Source organism: Ylistrum balloti, unplaced genomic scaffold (genome assembly GCF_031769215.1).
Source record: "Ylistrum balloti isolate Yb309-2 unplaced genomic scaffold, AGI_CSIRO_Ybal_v1 Utg369602, whole genome shotgun sequence".
NCBI classification, from domain to species: domain Eukaryota; kingdom Metazoa; phylum Mollusca; class Bivalvia; order Pectinida; family Pectinidae; genus Ylistrum; species Ylistrum balloti.
This window is the reverse complement of record NW_026781882.1, coordinates 949,995-965,643: the sequence shown is the minus strand read 5'-3', so window position 1 is coordinate 965,643 and position 15,649 is coordinate 949,995. Positions and strand designations below refer to the sequence as shown.

The following is a 15,649-nucleotide window of genomic DNA, read 5'->3' as shown; positions in this document are numbered from 1 at the left end:
TTTTTCGATATATCAAAAGCATTTGAGAGAGTTTGGCATGATGGTCTAATGAAAAAAATGGTTTTAAAGGCAATATTTATAAATGGTTGAAAGATTACTTAAGTAATAGAAATCAAATTGTATACTTGGGTGAAGTTTTTCGCGCACAGGTTACGTGAATGCTGGTGTACCTCAAGGCTCTGTTTTGTTTTATATAAATGATATTTGTGAAAATTTATTTTCAATGTCAAGAATGTTTGCTGACGACACCTCGCTCGCATATTCTTCAAAACATAGTGCAGAAATAGAATATCATATGAATCATGATTTAGCAGTGATTGACCAATGGTCAAAGAAGTTGAATGTGAGTTTCAATCCTCATAAAACAGACGTTGTTGTTTTTACTGGTTCTTTAGAAAGAATTGATGTTCAGATGACTTTTAATAACACAATTTTGACTAAAATAGATACACACAAACATCCAGGAGTAAGTGGGAAACACATATCTCAAATATTATCAAATCAGCTTCTAAACACTTGTCAGTTTTATGGAAATTGAAATTTACGGTAAATAAAGAAATCTTATCTAAATTATACATTGTCTTCATCAGACCTATTTTGGAATATGCGAGCTAGGTTTGGGATGACTGTAACATTGCTGACATTGATAAGCTAGAAAAATTATAACTTGCAGCAGCCAGAATAGTCAAAGTCTTGCCTTTATTTGCAAGTGTACAGTCTATATAATGAGACCGGTTGGGGAAAACTTGCAGACAGACGTGAACAAAAAAAACTATTATTACTGTAATGAACCATGACTTAGTTCCATATTATCTAAAGGAACTATTGCCTATTAGAGTAAATACTATTAGTAGATATAATTTAAGAACTGGTCAAGATTATGTAGGCTATTACCAAAATGTAGACAAGTTATGTATCCCGAGTACCTTCAGAATGTGGAACTCTTTAGATATATCATCTAGAACTATAGAAACAGTGTCAAAATTTAAACGTCATATTTCAAGACAGACCAAACCTGTGACTAATCTGGCTGTAGGTTAATGAAAATTAGATGTGATACATGCTAGAATTCGTCACGGTTGTAGTGCTTTGAATGCAGATCTTTTCAGATGATCTCCAGCATGCAACTGTACCTACCCTTTAGAAAATCATTTTCATTATTTCTTTCAATGTAACATATACAACCTCTCTCGTGATATACTTTTTAGAAAACTATCTATAGATGACAAAATCGTTGATCTAGATGTCCTGTTAAACGGTTTTGTTCATCTGAACCAAGCCAAAAATGATAATATTCGACTGATTGTTCAAGAATTTATTAAAAATACAGATAGATTCGCATAAAGCTATGCAAGGTGTATATATGATATTCATGCTATATATCTTACTAGTAATATTATAAAGCTGCTGATATTGGGAATTTTCCCATCAGTATACAGTAATGTTTATTTTATGTATAAATCAATGATTCAATGTTTGTTGAAATGCCGTCATACATGTATGTAACCTTGTATAATTGTTTATGAAAGAAGACGTTCCTATGTTATTTAACTTGTGTCCAATTCCACCTGATTTCTGGTCAAATAAAATATGTTTAAACTAAATTAAACTTAGATATTTGCTTTGGAAATAGATGACTGGAAGTGATGGCGTCTTACAAGGTACCAAGCATCCAAAATTAGATAGGGATCGCCAGAAATAAACATATGTACATAATTTTGTCCTCGGATTTTCCGCAGGATGTCAAAATGGAAAGAAATTCTTTATATGTGTGTGTGTGTGTGTGTGTGTGTGTGTGTGCGTGTGCGTGTGTGTGTGTGTGTGTGTGTGTGTGATTTGTGTGTGTGATATATAATTCTTTTTTTAATTGGTCTCATTATCTTTTAAATCCATCTTTATCCAATGACATATTGATCTTTGATACAAACATAATCAAACTTGTGTCTTTGATACAATTCTGTACAGCCATTACTACTGACTAAATACGGTGTTATTCTTCGCACTGGCAACATTATATAACATTTCAGCTTAAAACGTTCAACGTATTTGTTTGTTTTCCCACCATTTCTTCTTGTAACATATCAACCACTTATACGATGTAGAATACAAGATACAAGTGTTAAGCCGGACCTAAACTAAGTCACGTTAGCGATGGCAGTGGGCACTCCAATGATTTTCATTCAGTAGATAGCGTTACCTTGCCTGGAAGTTTTTAATCCTGATACACGGAATTATCCAAGGTATGTCCAACTTAAAATGCGAAGGGAGGATTAAAAAAGGTAACAATACCTTCCCTCCCCCTTTCATTGGCATAAACAACATAAAAAGCCAATTTTATCGTAATAAAAACAAAAAAGGCACTAAAATTGTCAGCAATTAAATCAAATCAAATCACGGCCATTTATCAATTATATGTACACTGTACATATATTACATTAAACATATTCAAATATTAAGATGGAGACAAGTGAGATCCATTGCAATGAATCGTATACAATTGTTTTCACTTGTACATCACTGTATCCTCTATTATCCTAACCGACGAGGTCACAGCTTGGTCTCATATACCATGGATAGCATAAACATCAGCTTTCAAGTAACACATTACTTGAAGCATGCGTGGTAATCTATGGATCGAAAGGCTTGGATTTTATGTGATCAAACTATTCAAAATTTCTTAGAATACATCCATACTGCACCATTGAATGGATGTGATTGCAGGCACAAACACAAATAACGATAGAATATACATCACAAAGAAATGAAAGAAACTTACTTCACACCTTTCACCACAACCTTGGTTTGTTTCCTTTGGAAAGTACAAACAAACTGTATCTCATATACTGTCAAGTACATCTTTTATACGACCTGTATTCCTACATATTTTTAATGTAATGTATCTCAATGAAATATCATCAGCTACTTACTGTTATCAGATAACATGCACGTCCTTTTATGAGTAGTAAATGTATAATAAAATGAATTGTATATTCATCAGTGTGTTGTTGTAAATATTAACAGAGATTAAAAATCTCAGAAATCCATGTTGTATGCCGGTGTACAGAGCAACCAACATGTGAGAAAATGAATGTCCGCGACCTAGCCCAAACTGTGAAAAATTATAAATATTAGCTAGACGACATCAAATCCCCGTGAACTCATCTGAACTAGCCTCGCGAAATTACATTCCCGTGAATAAGCCCACACCGGAACACCCACTAAATATTAGCCCCTCGAAGTTGAATCCCTGTGAAATAACCCCAATTGGGATATTTGCGAAATAGAAGTCCGTGGAAATTATATCTGTTAACTAGCCCATACCAGGACAACCGCGAAATATAAGACCGTAAAACTAAATTCATGAATAAACATAAACTGGCACAGTCACTCGATATACTTGCCCCGCGAAATTAAATCCCAGTCAGCTAGCCCCAACCAGAACAACACGAAAAATTGGCCCGCGAAATTAAATCCCAGTCAGCTAGCTCCAACCAGAACAACACGAAAAATTGGCCCGCGAAATTAAATTCCAGTCAGCTAGCCCCGACCAGAACAACGCGAAAAATTGGCCCGCGAAATTAAATCCCAGTCAGCTAGCTCCAACCAGAACAACACGAAAAATTGGCCCGCGAAATTAAATCCCAGTCATCTAGCCCCAACCAGAACAACACGAAACATTGGCCCGCGAAATTAAATCCCAGTCAGCTGGCTCCAACCAGAACAACACGAAAAATTGGCCCGCGAAATTAAATCCCAGTCATCTAGCCCCAACCAGAACAACACGAAACATTGGCCCGCGAAATTAAATCCCAGTCAACTAGCCCCAACCAGAACAACACGAAACATTGGCCCGCGAAATTAAAACCCCGTGGACTATTCAAAATCGTGACAACTGCCAATTGCTACCCTTGTGAAATTTGATCCTTGTGAGCTAAGCGAATTGGCATAACCGCGAAATATTAGTCTCGCGAAATGTGATCTCCATAAACTAGCCCAAACCGTGAAAACCACCGAAATTTTATCCCTGTGAACTAATCGAAACCGGTACAAACACAAAATATTCTAATATTTACTGTTAATGTCTGTGAATTACAAGAAACCTAAGCAAGAAATTAATATAAGCCCCGAGAAATCTGACACTCCTGAGCTAGTCCTAAGCGAGACAACCATGAAATATCTATCCCGCGAAATCAAGTCTGAATGTACTGGCCTAAACCGGAACAACCGAGAAATATTTCTCCGATGAAATTTGATCGCTGTGAACTAGCCGAGACCGGCACAACCACATGATATTAGCTCCACGAAATTATAAATGTAAATGCGTGAATTAACCTTAAACGGGACGATCACGACATATTAATCCCGCGAATAATTCAAACACTTGTGTGTCTGTTGTTAAGTAATAATATTTTATATGTTTGATGTTTCATGATAGACAATGCTCAAATCAAATTATCTTGCATTACTTCATTGCATAATAAGACCTTCTGATAAAGATTTTACGCTTTGTGTATTGCAATAAAAATTGGACGCAAAACAACTATTGTGGAAAGAATGTGATAGCGATATTTATACTCTGTAGTAGAACAGGTACCTTGCAATATGGATATAAACGTAAAAGTATATGCGTGTATGCTTACTTCAGCAAACTGACAATCCCACAGAAGTCTCGGAACAAGGAATCTCATAAATACAGTAAACAAAATCACAATCAATTTACCAAGGGTGTGCTGTATACCGTACAACAATGTATTCGTGAATCCAGGAAGCACTCTCTACTATCAGGTTTGTAAATACGACAGAATCAGCGCCAGGAAGCACTCTCTACTATCAAGTGTGTAAATAAGACAGAATTAGGAACCAGGAAACACTCTCTACTATCAGATGTGTAAATAAGACAGAATTTTGCGCCAAGAAACACTCTCTACTATCAAGTGTGTAAATACGACAGAGGCGGCGCCAGGAATCATACTCTACTAACAAGTGTGTAAATAAAACAGAATTTTGCGCCAGGAAACACTCTCTACTATCAGGTTTGTAAATACGACAGAATTCGCGCCAGGAAACTCTCACTGCTATCAGGTGTGTATACCCGACAGAATCGGTGCTTGGATACACCCTAAACTATCAAATGTGTAAATACGACAGAACCGGCACCAAGAAACGCTCTCTACTAACAAGTGTGTAAATAAAACAGACTTTTGCGCCAGGAAACACTCTCTACTATCAGGTGTGTAAATACGACAGAATCGGTACCAGGAAACACTCTCTAGTATCAAGTGTGTGTAAATACGACAAAATCGGCACCAGAAAACACTCTCTACTATCAGATGTGTAAATAAAACAGAATCTGGCGCCAGGAAACACTCTCTACCATCAAGTGTGTAAATACGACAGAATTAGGAACCAGGAAACACTCTCTAATATCAGGTTTGTAAATAAGACAGAATCGGCACCAGGAAATACTCTCTTATATCAGGTTTGTAAATAAGACAGAATCGGAGCCAGGACAGAAACTATATTGCTCGTTATACAGTACGTTGTTCTTCAGTAGAGCTGATAAACATCTACATGATTCCTATGTGTCGATGAAATGTTCGTGACTACGAATTTGTCACCACGTACAGAAATAGCCCTTGGTTGGGTTATACCATCCTTTGATGTCAGAAGTTCTCTGACCTTGGTACCATCTGCGGAGATTTGGACGACGTTGTTTGACGACTGACCACAGACGTAAATATTCCCATCATAGTCCACATCTACTCCCATCGCATTTGTGACCACGCCAACCTTCAGGACGTCAGGTTGTTTCCATGGAGAAATAACGGTTAGAGCCACTTTACCTGACGTAGATGTGTTTAGGCTAGCAAGTACCTGTTCCTGGTTTGGGCAATAGGTAAGATAGTGACATTCGGTTCCTGATGAGTAAGACACGTGTGTCTTGCCTTCCACTGTTAAAGTTTGAATATGTTTTGACGTACTTACGGCGAATCCCTCATCACAAACTGTTATGCCATAACACAGCGAACTGCCAGAAAGGTTTATTTTTTTTATCAAACTGATTTCTGTAGATTGTACTTTAGCGGTAAGTATTCCGGAACAATTCTCGCCAGCAGAGAAAACTACAGCCACAGTTTCCTTCCCGGAAATACACATATCGCGCACATGATTTCCAATCTTCAACTGGTTTAAGCACACATCTTTTGGAGAGAACAACTTTAGTTTTTTATTGGAATAATCACTTACAATGATATTGTCATTCGGCATCAACACAACACCATATGCAGAACAGTTTGTTGTATCTGAAGGAAGTCCAATATTAAACGTTCTTGTTCTCCTCACGCGACATTCTGACAGCAATCCAACATTTGGTACACACTCAACACCATCAGGCAACATGCAAGGTTGTTCCTTCACGCAGATTCCTCCAAATGTAAGAGTGCTTGATTCGTCAATCGTACTGAGCTTAGGTCCGATATCGTGTTTGATACTGACAGATTTTGAAGAACGTGCCACTTCGTCAATAAGGTTGTTACATGCTACAATCTCTGTTTGACCTCTATGGAACAGCTGTAAGGTCCCAATGTCATCTTCTTCCCAGCCTGAAGACCGTGATAATTCCTTCGTGTTTTGAACGGCAGCCTTCAGTCGGATGCATTTCTGCTTGAATACATCAACCTTTTCTTTTTCAGCTTTGTATACTAAATTTAGTTCATCAATTATTCCCGCCTGTTTTTTGTCGAGAAATGTGTTAATTTTTTCTCGCACATCTGCTACACTTTTCAAGCAAACATCCTGGCACTGTTGCAATTGTTCAAACTGATGATCAAAAGTGTTTAACATCAGTTCAAGGCACTTGTCCACTTCTCCAAGAGACTTTCCCATGCCATCATGTTTGGATCTGCCCTTTTGACGTTTACAATACTCCTTGACTGACATCACTCTGTAACATCGCCGATGCCCTGCGATAATACATTCGCAGCATCCAATGAACTTGTGACTTTCGCAATAATAGTCCATCTTCTCGTTATGAGTGGGACAAGTCACTGTTGAAGGTTGATTCCATGTTAAATCAGGCTTCGTCTCTTTAAACGTTACAATGTCACACACATCATGAAAGACATCATGCACATTCATTTTACAGAAGTCACAAAATAGCATCTCACTACTTTTGCAATATGAAATCGCTGGCGTTTCCATATTCTTTGTCTTCTTGCAAGGACCACAGTAAAGTGGAGTCTCTGCACTTCCTTTGCAACTGATCAAATATTGAACCAGATTATTGGTGGGAAATTGCTGTGCCCACGTCTCTTTCCTCTCTGAGTGATTGGTGGGGGATGTTATCTTCCTACAAACAGGACAAGGGAAAGATGTCACTGCAGCCATATCACCTGACATGTCTCGAATGATAAAGGAACTTAGACATTCCTCACAGAAGGAATGTAAACATGGAAGGGATTTCGGTTTCTGCATCTGTTCCAAGCAAATAGGACATTCCAGGAGACGGCAGGCCGATAAATGAATGTTGTCGGTGTTCACTTTCCTCGTATGTTGATTTCCACCTTCAGCCATGGTTGCTGGGATCGGGATCGGCTGATCTGAAATGAATAATTATAATTGATGAAATATAGTTTTACATTTAGACCCGATGCTCAAAATATGTATGTCTGTACTTGTCAATCAAAGCGTAGCCGAATCGCCTTCAGTACATTGCTACTATCATGTGTATTTTCTTTTTTTTTAATCTGTTTACCATGTCGACCCGCAATTTTCGATCTTAGTGTACGAAAAAAGTACAGCCGAAAAAAAGTTGATTCCTTAACGTTTCGTAGTCTACGGAAGTCAGTGCTAGTACGCTTCACACTGGTCATTTGTGCGAGAGAGGTGACCGTGTAGATCTCCTACACTACGTACATCAGTGCTAGTACACTTCATTCTGGTCATTTGTCTGATAGAGGTGACCGTGTAAATATCCTACACTACGTACATCAGTGCTAGTACGCTTCATACTGGTCATTTGTCTGATAGTGGTGACCGTGTAGATCTCCTACACTACATACATCAGTGCTAGTACGCTGCACACTGGTCATTTGTCCGAGAGAGGTGACCGTGTAGATCTCCTACACTACGTACATCAGTGCTAGTACGCTTCACACTGGTCATTTGTCCGAGAGAGGTGACCGTGTAGATCTCCTACACTACGTACATCAGTGCTAGTACGCTTCACACTGGTCATTTGTCCGAGAGAGGTGACCGTGTAGTACATCAGTCTAGTACGCTACACTACGTACATCAGTGCTAGTACGCTGCACACTGGTCATTTGTCCGAGAGAGGTGACCGTGTAGATCTCCTACACTACGTACATCAGTGCTAGTACGCTTCACACTGGTCATTTGTCTGATAAAGGTGACCGTGTAGTTATCGATACGTCACACTTTAATCTTCTATTGGTTGTGCTGTAGGAACTTTTATTCTAATTACAATAAGGAATACACATCATATGGACTTATCATATAGACGACTTGATCCATTTACCTCGGACCTTATGTTTACAATATCCTGACCAGGCTGTACAGAGCTGCGCGGGTAGTACTGGACAGTACCTGGCGGTCACCCGCTGTAACTACATGTAGTAGAACTCATAATAGCGACACAATTGAATCTTACAAGTCGAAGTAGAAATACGTTTATTTATCCTGCAACTGGCACTGCCATTGTCGGAATGCACATGCCACTTACATTTTTGCTGTATACGGCGGTGTAGAAAAACAGCTATATTTCAGCACACGCTGTAATTCGACAGAATCACTCTCTGAATTGACTTAAATATTACGTTTAGAACTATAAATAGTTGTTGAATTAAGCCATTTTACTTGTTGTAATGAATGTGGTGACCATGTAATCTCTCTATAAAAAACGCACAAGAATGGCTAATATATAGCAAGGTCTGAAAAGTATAGCAGCGAAGCAAATGTACCTCTTTTGTTTTGCTTTTAAATGAACTCAGAAAGCATGGGTGCGTTGCGGGGATGTCGTTAAATTTACCGCATCTATGGTTGATGCGGTTCTGCCAGTTTTGTAAACTTTAAGCTGGATATATTTAGTAAATATATGAATAAATACTGCATAATAAACGTGAATTTTGATATTTCATAGTAGAGTCTGAACTTTTCGGTCTAACCCCTACCACATTTTTTTTTGTTTTGTTCAAGGGGTATAAACTTGAACCTCCTGCTTGGCCGGACGTAGGGTGTAGTTCTAGGTAAAATCAATTCCAACGTAACATCATGATTTCTTTCGTTTTGATACCGATATTTGTACGTTTTGGTCAAAAGTGGAGCACTTAATATGAAGTTTTGTATTATCCCCTGTGGACTACATTTTGTGACGGTGTAGTGGACGTGATTAAATTTTCAGCGTCAACAACTCTGAATCACAACATAGTACAAAGCAATACTGAATTGTTGGTTCACTTATCATCAATTTAAGAACTTTAATTCAAAGAAACAGTTGGTTACTGTTCCCCAATAACAGCTGGTTACTGTTCCCTTATAACAGTTGGTTACTGTTCCCTTATAACAGCTGGTTACTGTTCCCATAAAACAGGTGGTTCTGTTCCCCTATAACAGTTGGTTACTGTTCCCTTATAACAGTTGGTTACTGTTCCCTTATAACAGCTGGTTACTGTTCCCATAAAACAGGTGGTTCTGTTCCCCTATAACAGCTGGTTACTGTTCCCCTATAACAGGTGGTTACTGTTCCCCTATAACAGCTGGTTACTGTTTCCCTATAACATATGGTTACTGTTCCCCTATAACAGGTGGTTACTGTTCCCCTATAACAGGTGGTTACTGTTCCCCTATAACAGCTGGTTACTGTTTCCCTATAACATATGGTTACTGTTCCCCTATAACAGCTGAATACTGTTCCCCTATAACAGCTGGTTACTGTTCCCCTATAACATATGGTTACTGTTCCCTTATAACAGTTGGTTACTGTTCCCCTTATAACAGTTGGTTACTGTTCTCTTATAACACCTGGTAACTGTTCCCCTATAACAGGTGGTTCTGTTCCCCTATAACAGTTGGTTACTGTTCCCCTTATAACAGTTGGTTGTTGTTCCCCTGTAACAGGTGGTTACTGTTCCCTTATAACAGGTGGTTACTGTTCTCCTATAACAGATGGTTACTGTTCCCCTATAACAGGTGGTTACTGTTCCCTTATAACAGATGGTTACTGTTCTGCTATAACAGATGGTTACTGTTTCCTTATAACAGCTGGTTACTGTTCCCCTATATCAGCTGGTTACTGTTTCCTTATAACAGCTGGTTACTGTTCCCTTATAACAGCTTGTAACTGTTCCCTTATAACAGTTGGTTACTGTTCCCTTATAACAGCTGGTTACTGTTCCCTTATAACAGCTTGTAACTGTTCCCTTATAACAGCTGGTTAATGTCCCTTATAACAGCTTGTAACTGTTCCCTTATAACAGTTGGTTACTGTTCCCTTATAACAGCTGGTTACTGTTCTCCTATAACAGATGGTTACTGTTTCCTTATAACAGCTGGTTACTGTTCCCTTATAACAGCTTGTAACTGTTCCCTTATAACAAGTGGTTACTCTTCCCCTATAACAGGAGGTTACTGTTCCCTTATAACAGATGGTTACTGTTCCTGTATAACTGCTGGTTACTGTTCCCCTACAACATATGGTTACTGTTCCCTTATAACAGATGATTACTGTTTCCTTATAACAGCTGGTTACTGTTCCCTTAAAACAGCTGGTAACTGTTCCCTTATAACAGGTGGTTACTGTTTCCTTATAACAGCTGGTTACTGTTCCCTTGTAACAGCTGGTTACTGTTCCCGTATAACAGCTGGCTACTGTTCTCCTATAACAGTTGGTTACTGTTCCCCTATAACAGGTGGTTACTGTTTCCCTTAAACAGCTGGTTACTTTTCCCTTAAAACAGCTGGTTACTGTTCTCTTATTACAGCTGGTTACTGTTCCCCTATAACAGGTGGTTACTGCTCCCCTATATGAGCTGGTTACTGTTCCACTTTAAAAGTTGGTTAGTGTTCCCCTACAACAGGTGGTTACTGTTCCCTTACAACAGGTGGTTACTGTTCCCTTATAACTGCTGGTTACTGTTCCCTTGTAACAGCTGGTTACTGTTCCCGTATAACAGTTGGTTACTGTTCCCTTATAACAAATGGTTACCGTTTCCCTATAACAGCTGGTTTCTGTTCTCCTATAACAGATGGTTACTGTTTCCCTATAACAGGTGGTTACTGTTCCCTTATAACAGATGGTTACTGTTCTGCTATAACAGATGGTTACTGTTTCCTTATAACAGCTGGTTACTGTTCCCCTATATCAGCTGGTTACTGTTTCCTTATAACAGCTGGTTACTGTTCCCTTATAACAGCTTGTAACTGTTCCCTTATAACAGTTGGTTACTGTTCCCTTATAACAGCTGGTTACTGTTCCCTTATAACAGCTTGTAACTGTTCCCTTATAACAGCTGGTTAATGTCCCTTATAACAGCTTGTAACTGTTCCCTTATAACAGTTGGTTACTGTTCCCTTATAACAGCTGGTTACTTTTCCCTTATAACAGCTGGTTACTGTTCTCTTATCACAGCTGGTTACTGTTCCCCTATAACAGGTGGTTACTGTTCCCCTATAACAGCTGGTTACTGTTCCCCTATAACAGGAGGTTACTGTTCTCTTATAACAGATGGTAACTGTTCCTGTATAACTGCTGGTTACTGTTCCCCTATAACAGTTGGTTACTGTTCCCTTATAACAGATGGTTACTGTTCCTCTATAACAGCTGGTTACTGTTCCCTTATAACAGCTGGTTACTGTTCCCCAATAACAGGTGGTTACTGTTCCCTTATAACAGGTGGTTACTGTTCCCTTATAACAGCTGGTTACTGTTCCCGTATACAAGCTGGCTACTGTTCTCCTATAACAGATGGTTACTGTTCCCCTATAACAGGGTTACTGTTCTCCTATAACAGATTTACTGTTTCCCTTAAACAGCTGGTTACTTTTCCCTTAAAACAGCTGGTTACTGTTCTCTTATTACAGCTGGTTACTGTTCCCCTATAACAGGTGGTTACTGCTCCCCTATATGAGCTGGTTACTGTTCCACTTTAAAAGTTGGTTAGTGTTCCCCTACAACAGGTGGTTACTGTTCCCTTACAACAGGTGGTTACTGTTCCCTTATAACTGCTGGTTACTGTTCCCTTGTAACAGCTGGTTACTGTTCCCGTATAACAGTTGGTTACTGTTCCCTTATAACAGATGGTTACTGTTCCCCTATAACAGCTGGTTACTGTTCTCCTATAACAGATGGTTACTGTTTCCCTTAAACAGCTGGTTACTTTTCCCTTATAACAGCTGGTTACTGTTCTCTTATCACAGCTGGTTACTGTTCCCCTATAACAGGTGGTTACTGTTCCCCTTTATCAGCTGGTTACTGTTCCCCTATAACAGTTGGTTAGTGTTCCCCTACAACAGGTGGTTACTGTACCCTTATAACAGATGGTTACTGTTCCCCTATAACAGATGGTTACTGTTCCCGTATAACAGCTGGTTACTGTTCCCTTGTAACAGCTGGTTACTGTTCCCGTATAACAGCTGGTTACTTTTCCCCTTATAACAGGTGGTTACTGTTCCCTTATAACAGGTGGTTACTGTTCCCTTGTAACAGCTGGTTACTGTTCCCGTATAACAGCTGGTTACTTTTCCCCTTATAACAGGTGGTTACTGTTCCCCTATATCAGCTGGTTACTCTTCCCCTAATAACAGGTGGTTACTTTCCCCCTTATAACAGGTGGTTACTGTTCCCTTGTAACAGCTGGTTACTGTTCCCGTATAACAGCTGGTTACTTTTCCCCTTATAACAGGTGGTTACTGTTCCCCTATATCAGCTGGTTACTCTTCCCCTTATAACAGGTGGTTACTTTCCCCCTTATAACAGGTGGTTACTGTTCCCTTGTAACAGCTGGTTACTGTTCCCCTTATAACAGGTGGTTACTGTTCCTCTATATCAGCTGGTTACTTTTCCCCTTATAACAGGTGGTTACTGTTCCCCTATATCAGCTGATTACTGTTCCCCTTATAACAGGTGGTTACTTTTCCCCTTATAACAGGTGGTTACTGTTCCCTTGTAACTGCTGGTTACTGTTACCGTATAACAACTGGTTACTTTTCCCCTTATAACAGGTGGTTACTGTTCCCCCACAACAGGTGGTTACTGTTCCCTTATAACAGATGGTTACTGTTCCCCTATAACAGATGGTTACTGTTTCCTTATAACAGCTGGTTACTGTTAACTTATAACAGCTGGTAACTGTTCCCTTATAACAGTTGGTTACTGTTCCCTTGCAACAGGTGGTTACTGTTCCCTTATAACAGATGGTTACTGTTCCCCTATAACAGCTGGTTACTGTTCTCCTATAACAGATGGTTACTGTTTCCCTTATAACAGGTGGTTACTGTTCCTGTATAACTTCTGGTTACTGTTCCCTTATAACAGTTGGTTACTGTTCCTGTATAACTTCTAGTTACTGTTCCCTTATAACAGATGCTTACTGTTCCCCTATAACATATGGTTATTGTTCCATTATAACAGGTGGTTACTGTTCCCCTAAAACATATGGATACTGTTCCCTTATAAGAGGGGGAAACTGTTCTCTTATAACAGCTGGTTACTGTTCCCGTATAAGAGCTGGTTACTTTTCCCCTTATAACAGGTGGTTACTTTCCCCCTTATAACAGGTGGTTACTGTTCCCCTATATCAGCTGGTTACTGTTCCCATTATAACAGGTGGCTACTTTCCCCCTTATAACAGGTGGTTACTGTTCCCTTGTAACAGCTGGTTACTGTTCCCGTATAACAGCTGGTTACTTTTCCCCTTATAACAGGTGGTTACTGTTCCCCTTATAACAGGTGGTTACTGTTCCCCTATATCAGCTGGTTACTTTTCCCCTTATAACAGTTGGTTACCGTTCCCCTATAACATATGGTTACTGTTCCCTTATAACAGTTCGTTACTGTTCCCCTATAACAGGTGGTTACTGTTCCCCTATAACATATGGTTACTGTTCCCCTATAACAGGTGGTTACTGTTCCCCTATAACAGCTGGTTAGTGTTCCCCTACAACAGCTGGTAACTTTTCCTTATAACAGCAGGTTACTGTTCGTCATAACAGCTATTTCTGGGGTAATAACACAAACATGTGTAGTTGGATATTTTGTTGTTTTATCGCTTTGCAAAATGATACAATTTTAATTTCCCAAAAGAGGCAAAAACATTAAGTATGTATTTACTTTCTTTATAAACATATATTAAATAGTCGTGAATATCACTCTATTTCTCCGAATCATCGTTCATACATATTTCCAGGAAGTACAACCGCTCTACATACTTTCGCTTTCGATTTCAATACAGTTAAGTGGTACTCTTTATCTCTAAGCAATCAAGTAAAATAACCAGGTTTCGTGAATACAACATGTTCAGTGATAAAACGTATTGTAAGTATTTTGGGATATGCTTCAACACTTCTTTGTCTATCTTTAATCTCCAACTCCCACTTGCTCAGAGCCTGTGTGAAACAGACACATTTTTGAGGCTCACATTTGACAAAACATTATCTGACTTAAATTGTCTTTTTTACATACATAACTCATGACTCACCAGTTTGACAATGTAGTGCAGTGGAACTATTGATATCGATAAGCCAAAATGTTCCGTTCAGTCCAGTCGCAGGTTCTGGTACACTGTAAGACGCTGCCAGCGCACAGTAACGGAAATGGCTACTTACTCAGGGAGCTTGTAAACTAATAAATAAGTCCAAATAACGGTTATGGATAAATCCGGATCATTATAATAATTTTCATATTATAATTAGCTCCATCGTTTTTCTTTTGTTTGTATTTGACCATTTTTAAATGTATTATTTGTCACGTGTATTATCTTTGAGTTTTATGTACATATATTTACAGCTGTGGGTGACGTGTGTATTAATTTCAGTTTCAACAAATTATATTATCCATGCCCCTTTTAACATAATGGTTTTGTCAACATAAGTGGTCTTCACACGAGAAGCACAGTGACTTCGTTTTCCCATGCATATTAATTGTGACAAGGTATTAACAATACGGTTATACAAAATCCAAACGTGATTTAAATGTCACTTTATAAGATATATATTCTTATCGGCTTACAGAGTAGAATTTAGTCAATGAAATATCGGTACAAACCAAAGTTAAATCAAGCCATGATAACAGTATTTACCTTTAATAATACCTGATAACATATTGCATGAAACACCCTCGAATGGTCAAGCATATTTAGATGTACTGTATAATCAGACTATCAGCTTTGAATAAAAGATTTTTTGTCTGTCTTATCTTCCGGACAATAATGTGAATGGTTTCGCTGAAAAAAAATGTAATCCGCACATTTCAGTGGTCTGGTTGGTCCTGACCAGATTGACAAGTCCGGGTCTCTGCTGCAAGTAGCAGATTACATCCATATATCATACTCAAAGTTTATTTGTAGGTTAACCTTTGCCCCTCATTATCTAACTATCTATTTTAGGACTGATCAGAAGAACAATATGGCCGACAGGC

The 15,649-nt window shown here is 38.8% G+C and overlaps 1 protein-coding gene across 1 annotated transcript; it reads right to left on the bottom strand.

The window, feature by feature from the left end:
- Positions 1–2,302: 2,302 nt before the first annotated feature.
- Positions 2,303–14,795, bottom strand: LOC132546085 (uncharacterized). Its single transcript, XM_060209784.1, has 2 exons — positions 14,712–14,795; positions 2,303–7,598 (listed from the first exon to the last, which is right to left on the bottom strand). Exon 2 carries the CDS (start codon positions 7,570–7,572, stop codon positions 5,548–5,550), a length of 2,025 nt encoding a protein of 674 aa, XP_060065767.1. The 5' UTR covers positions 7,573–7,598; positions 14,712–14,795; the 3' UTR covers positions 2,303–5,547.
- Between the last annotated feature and the right edge of the window lie 854 nt (positions 14,796–15,649).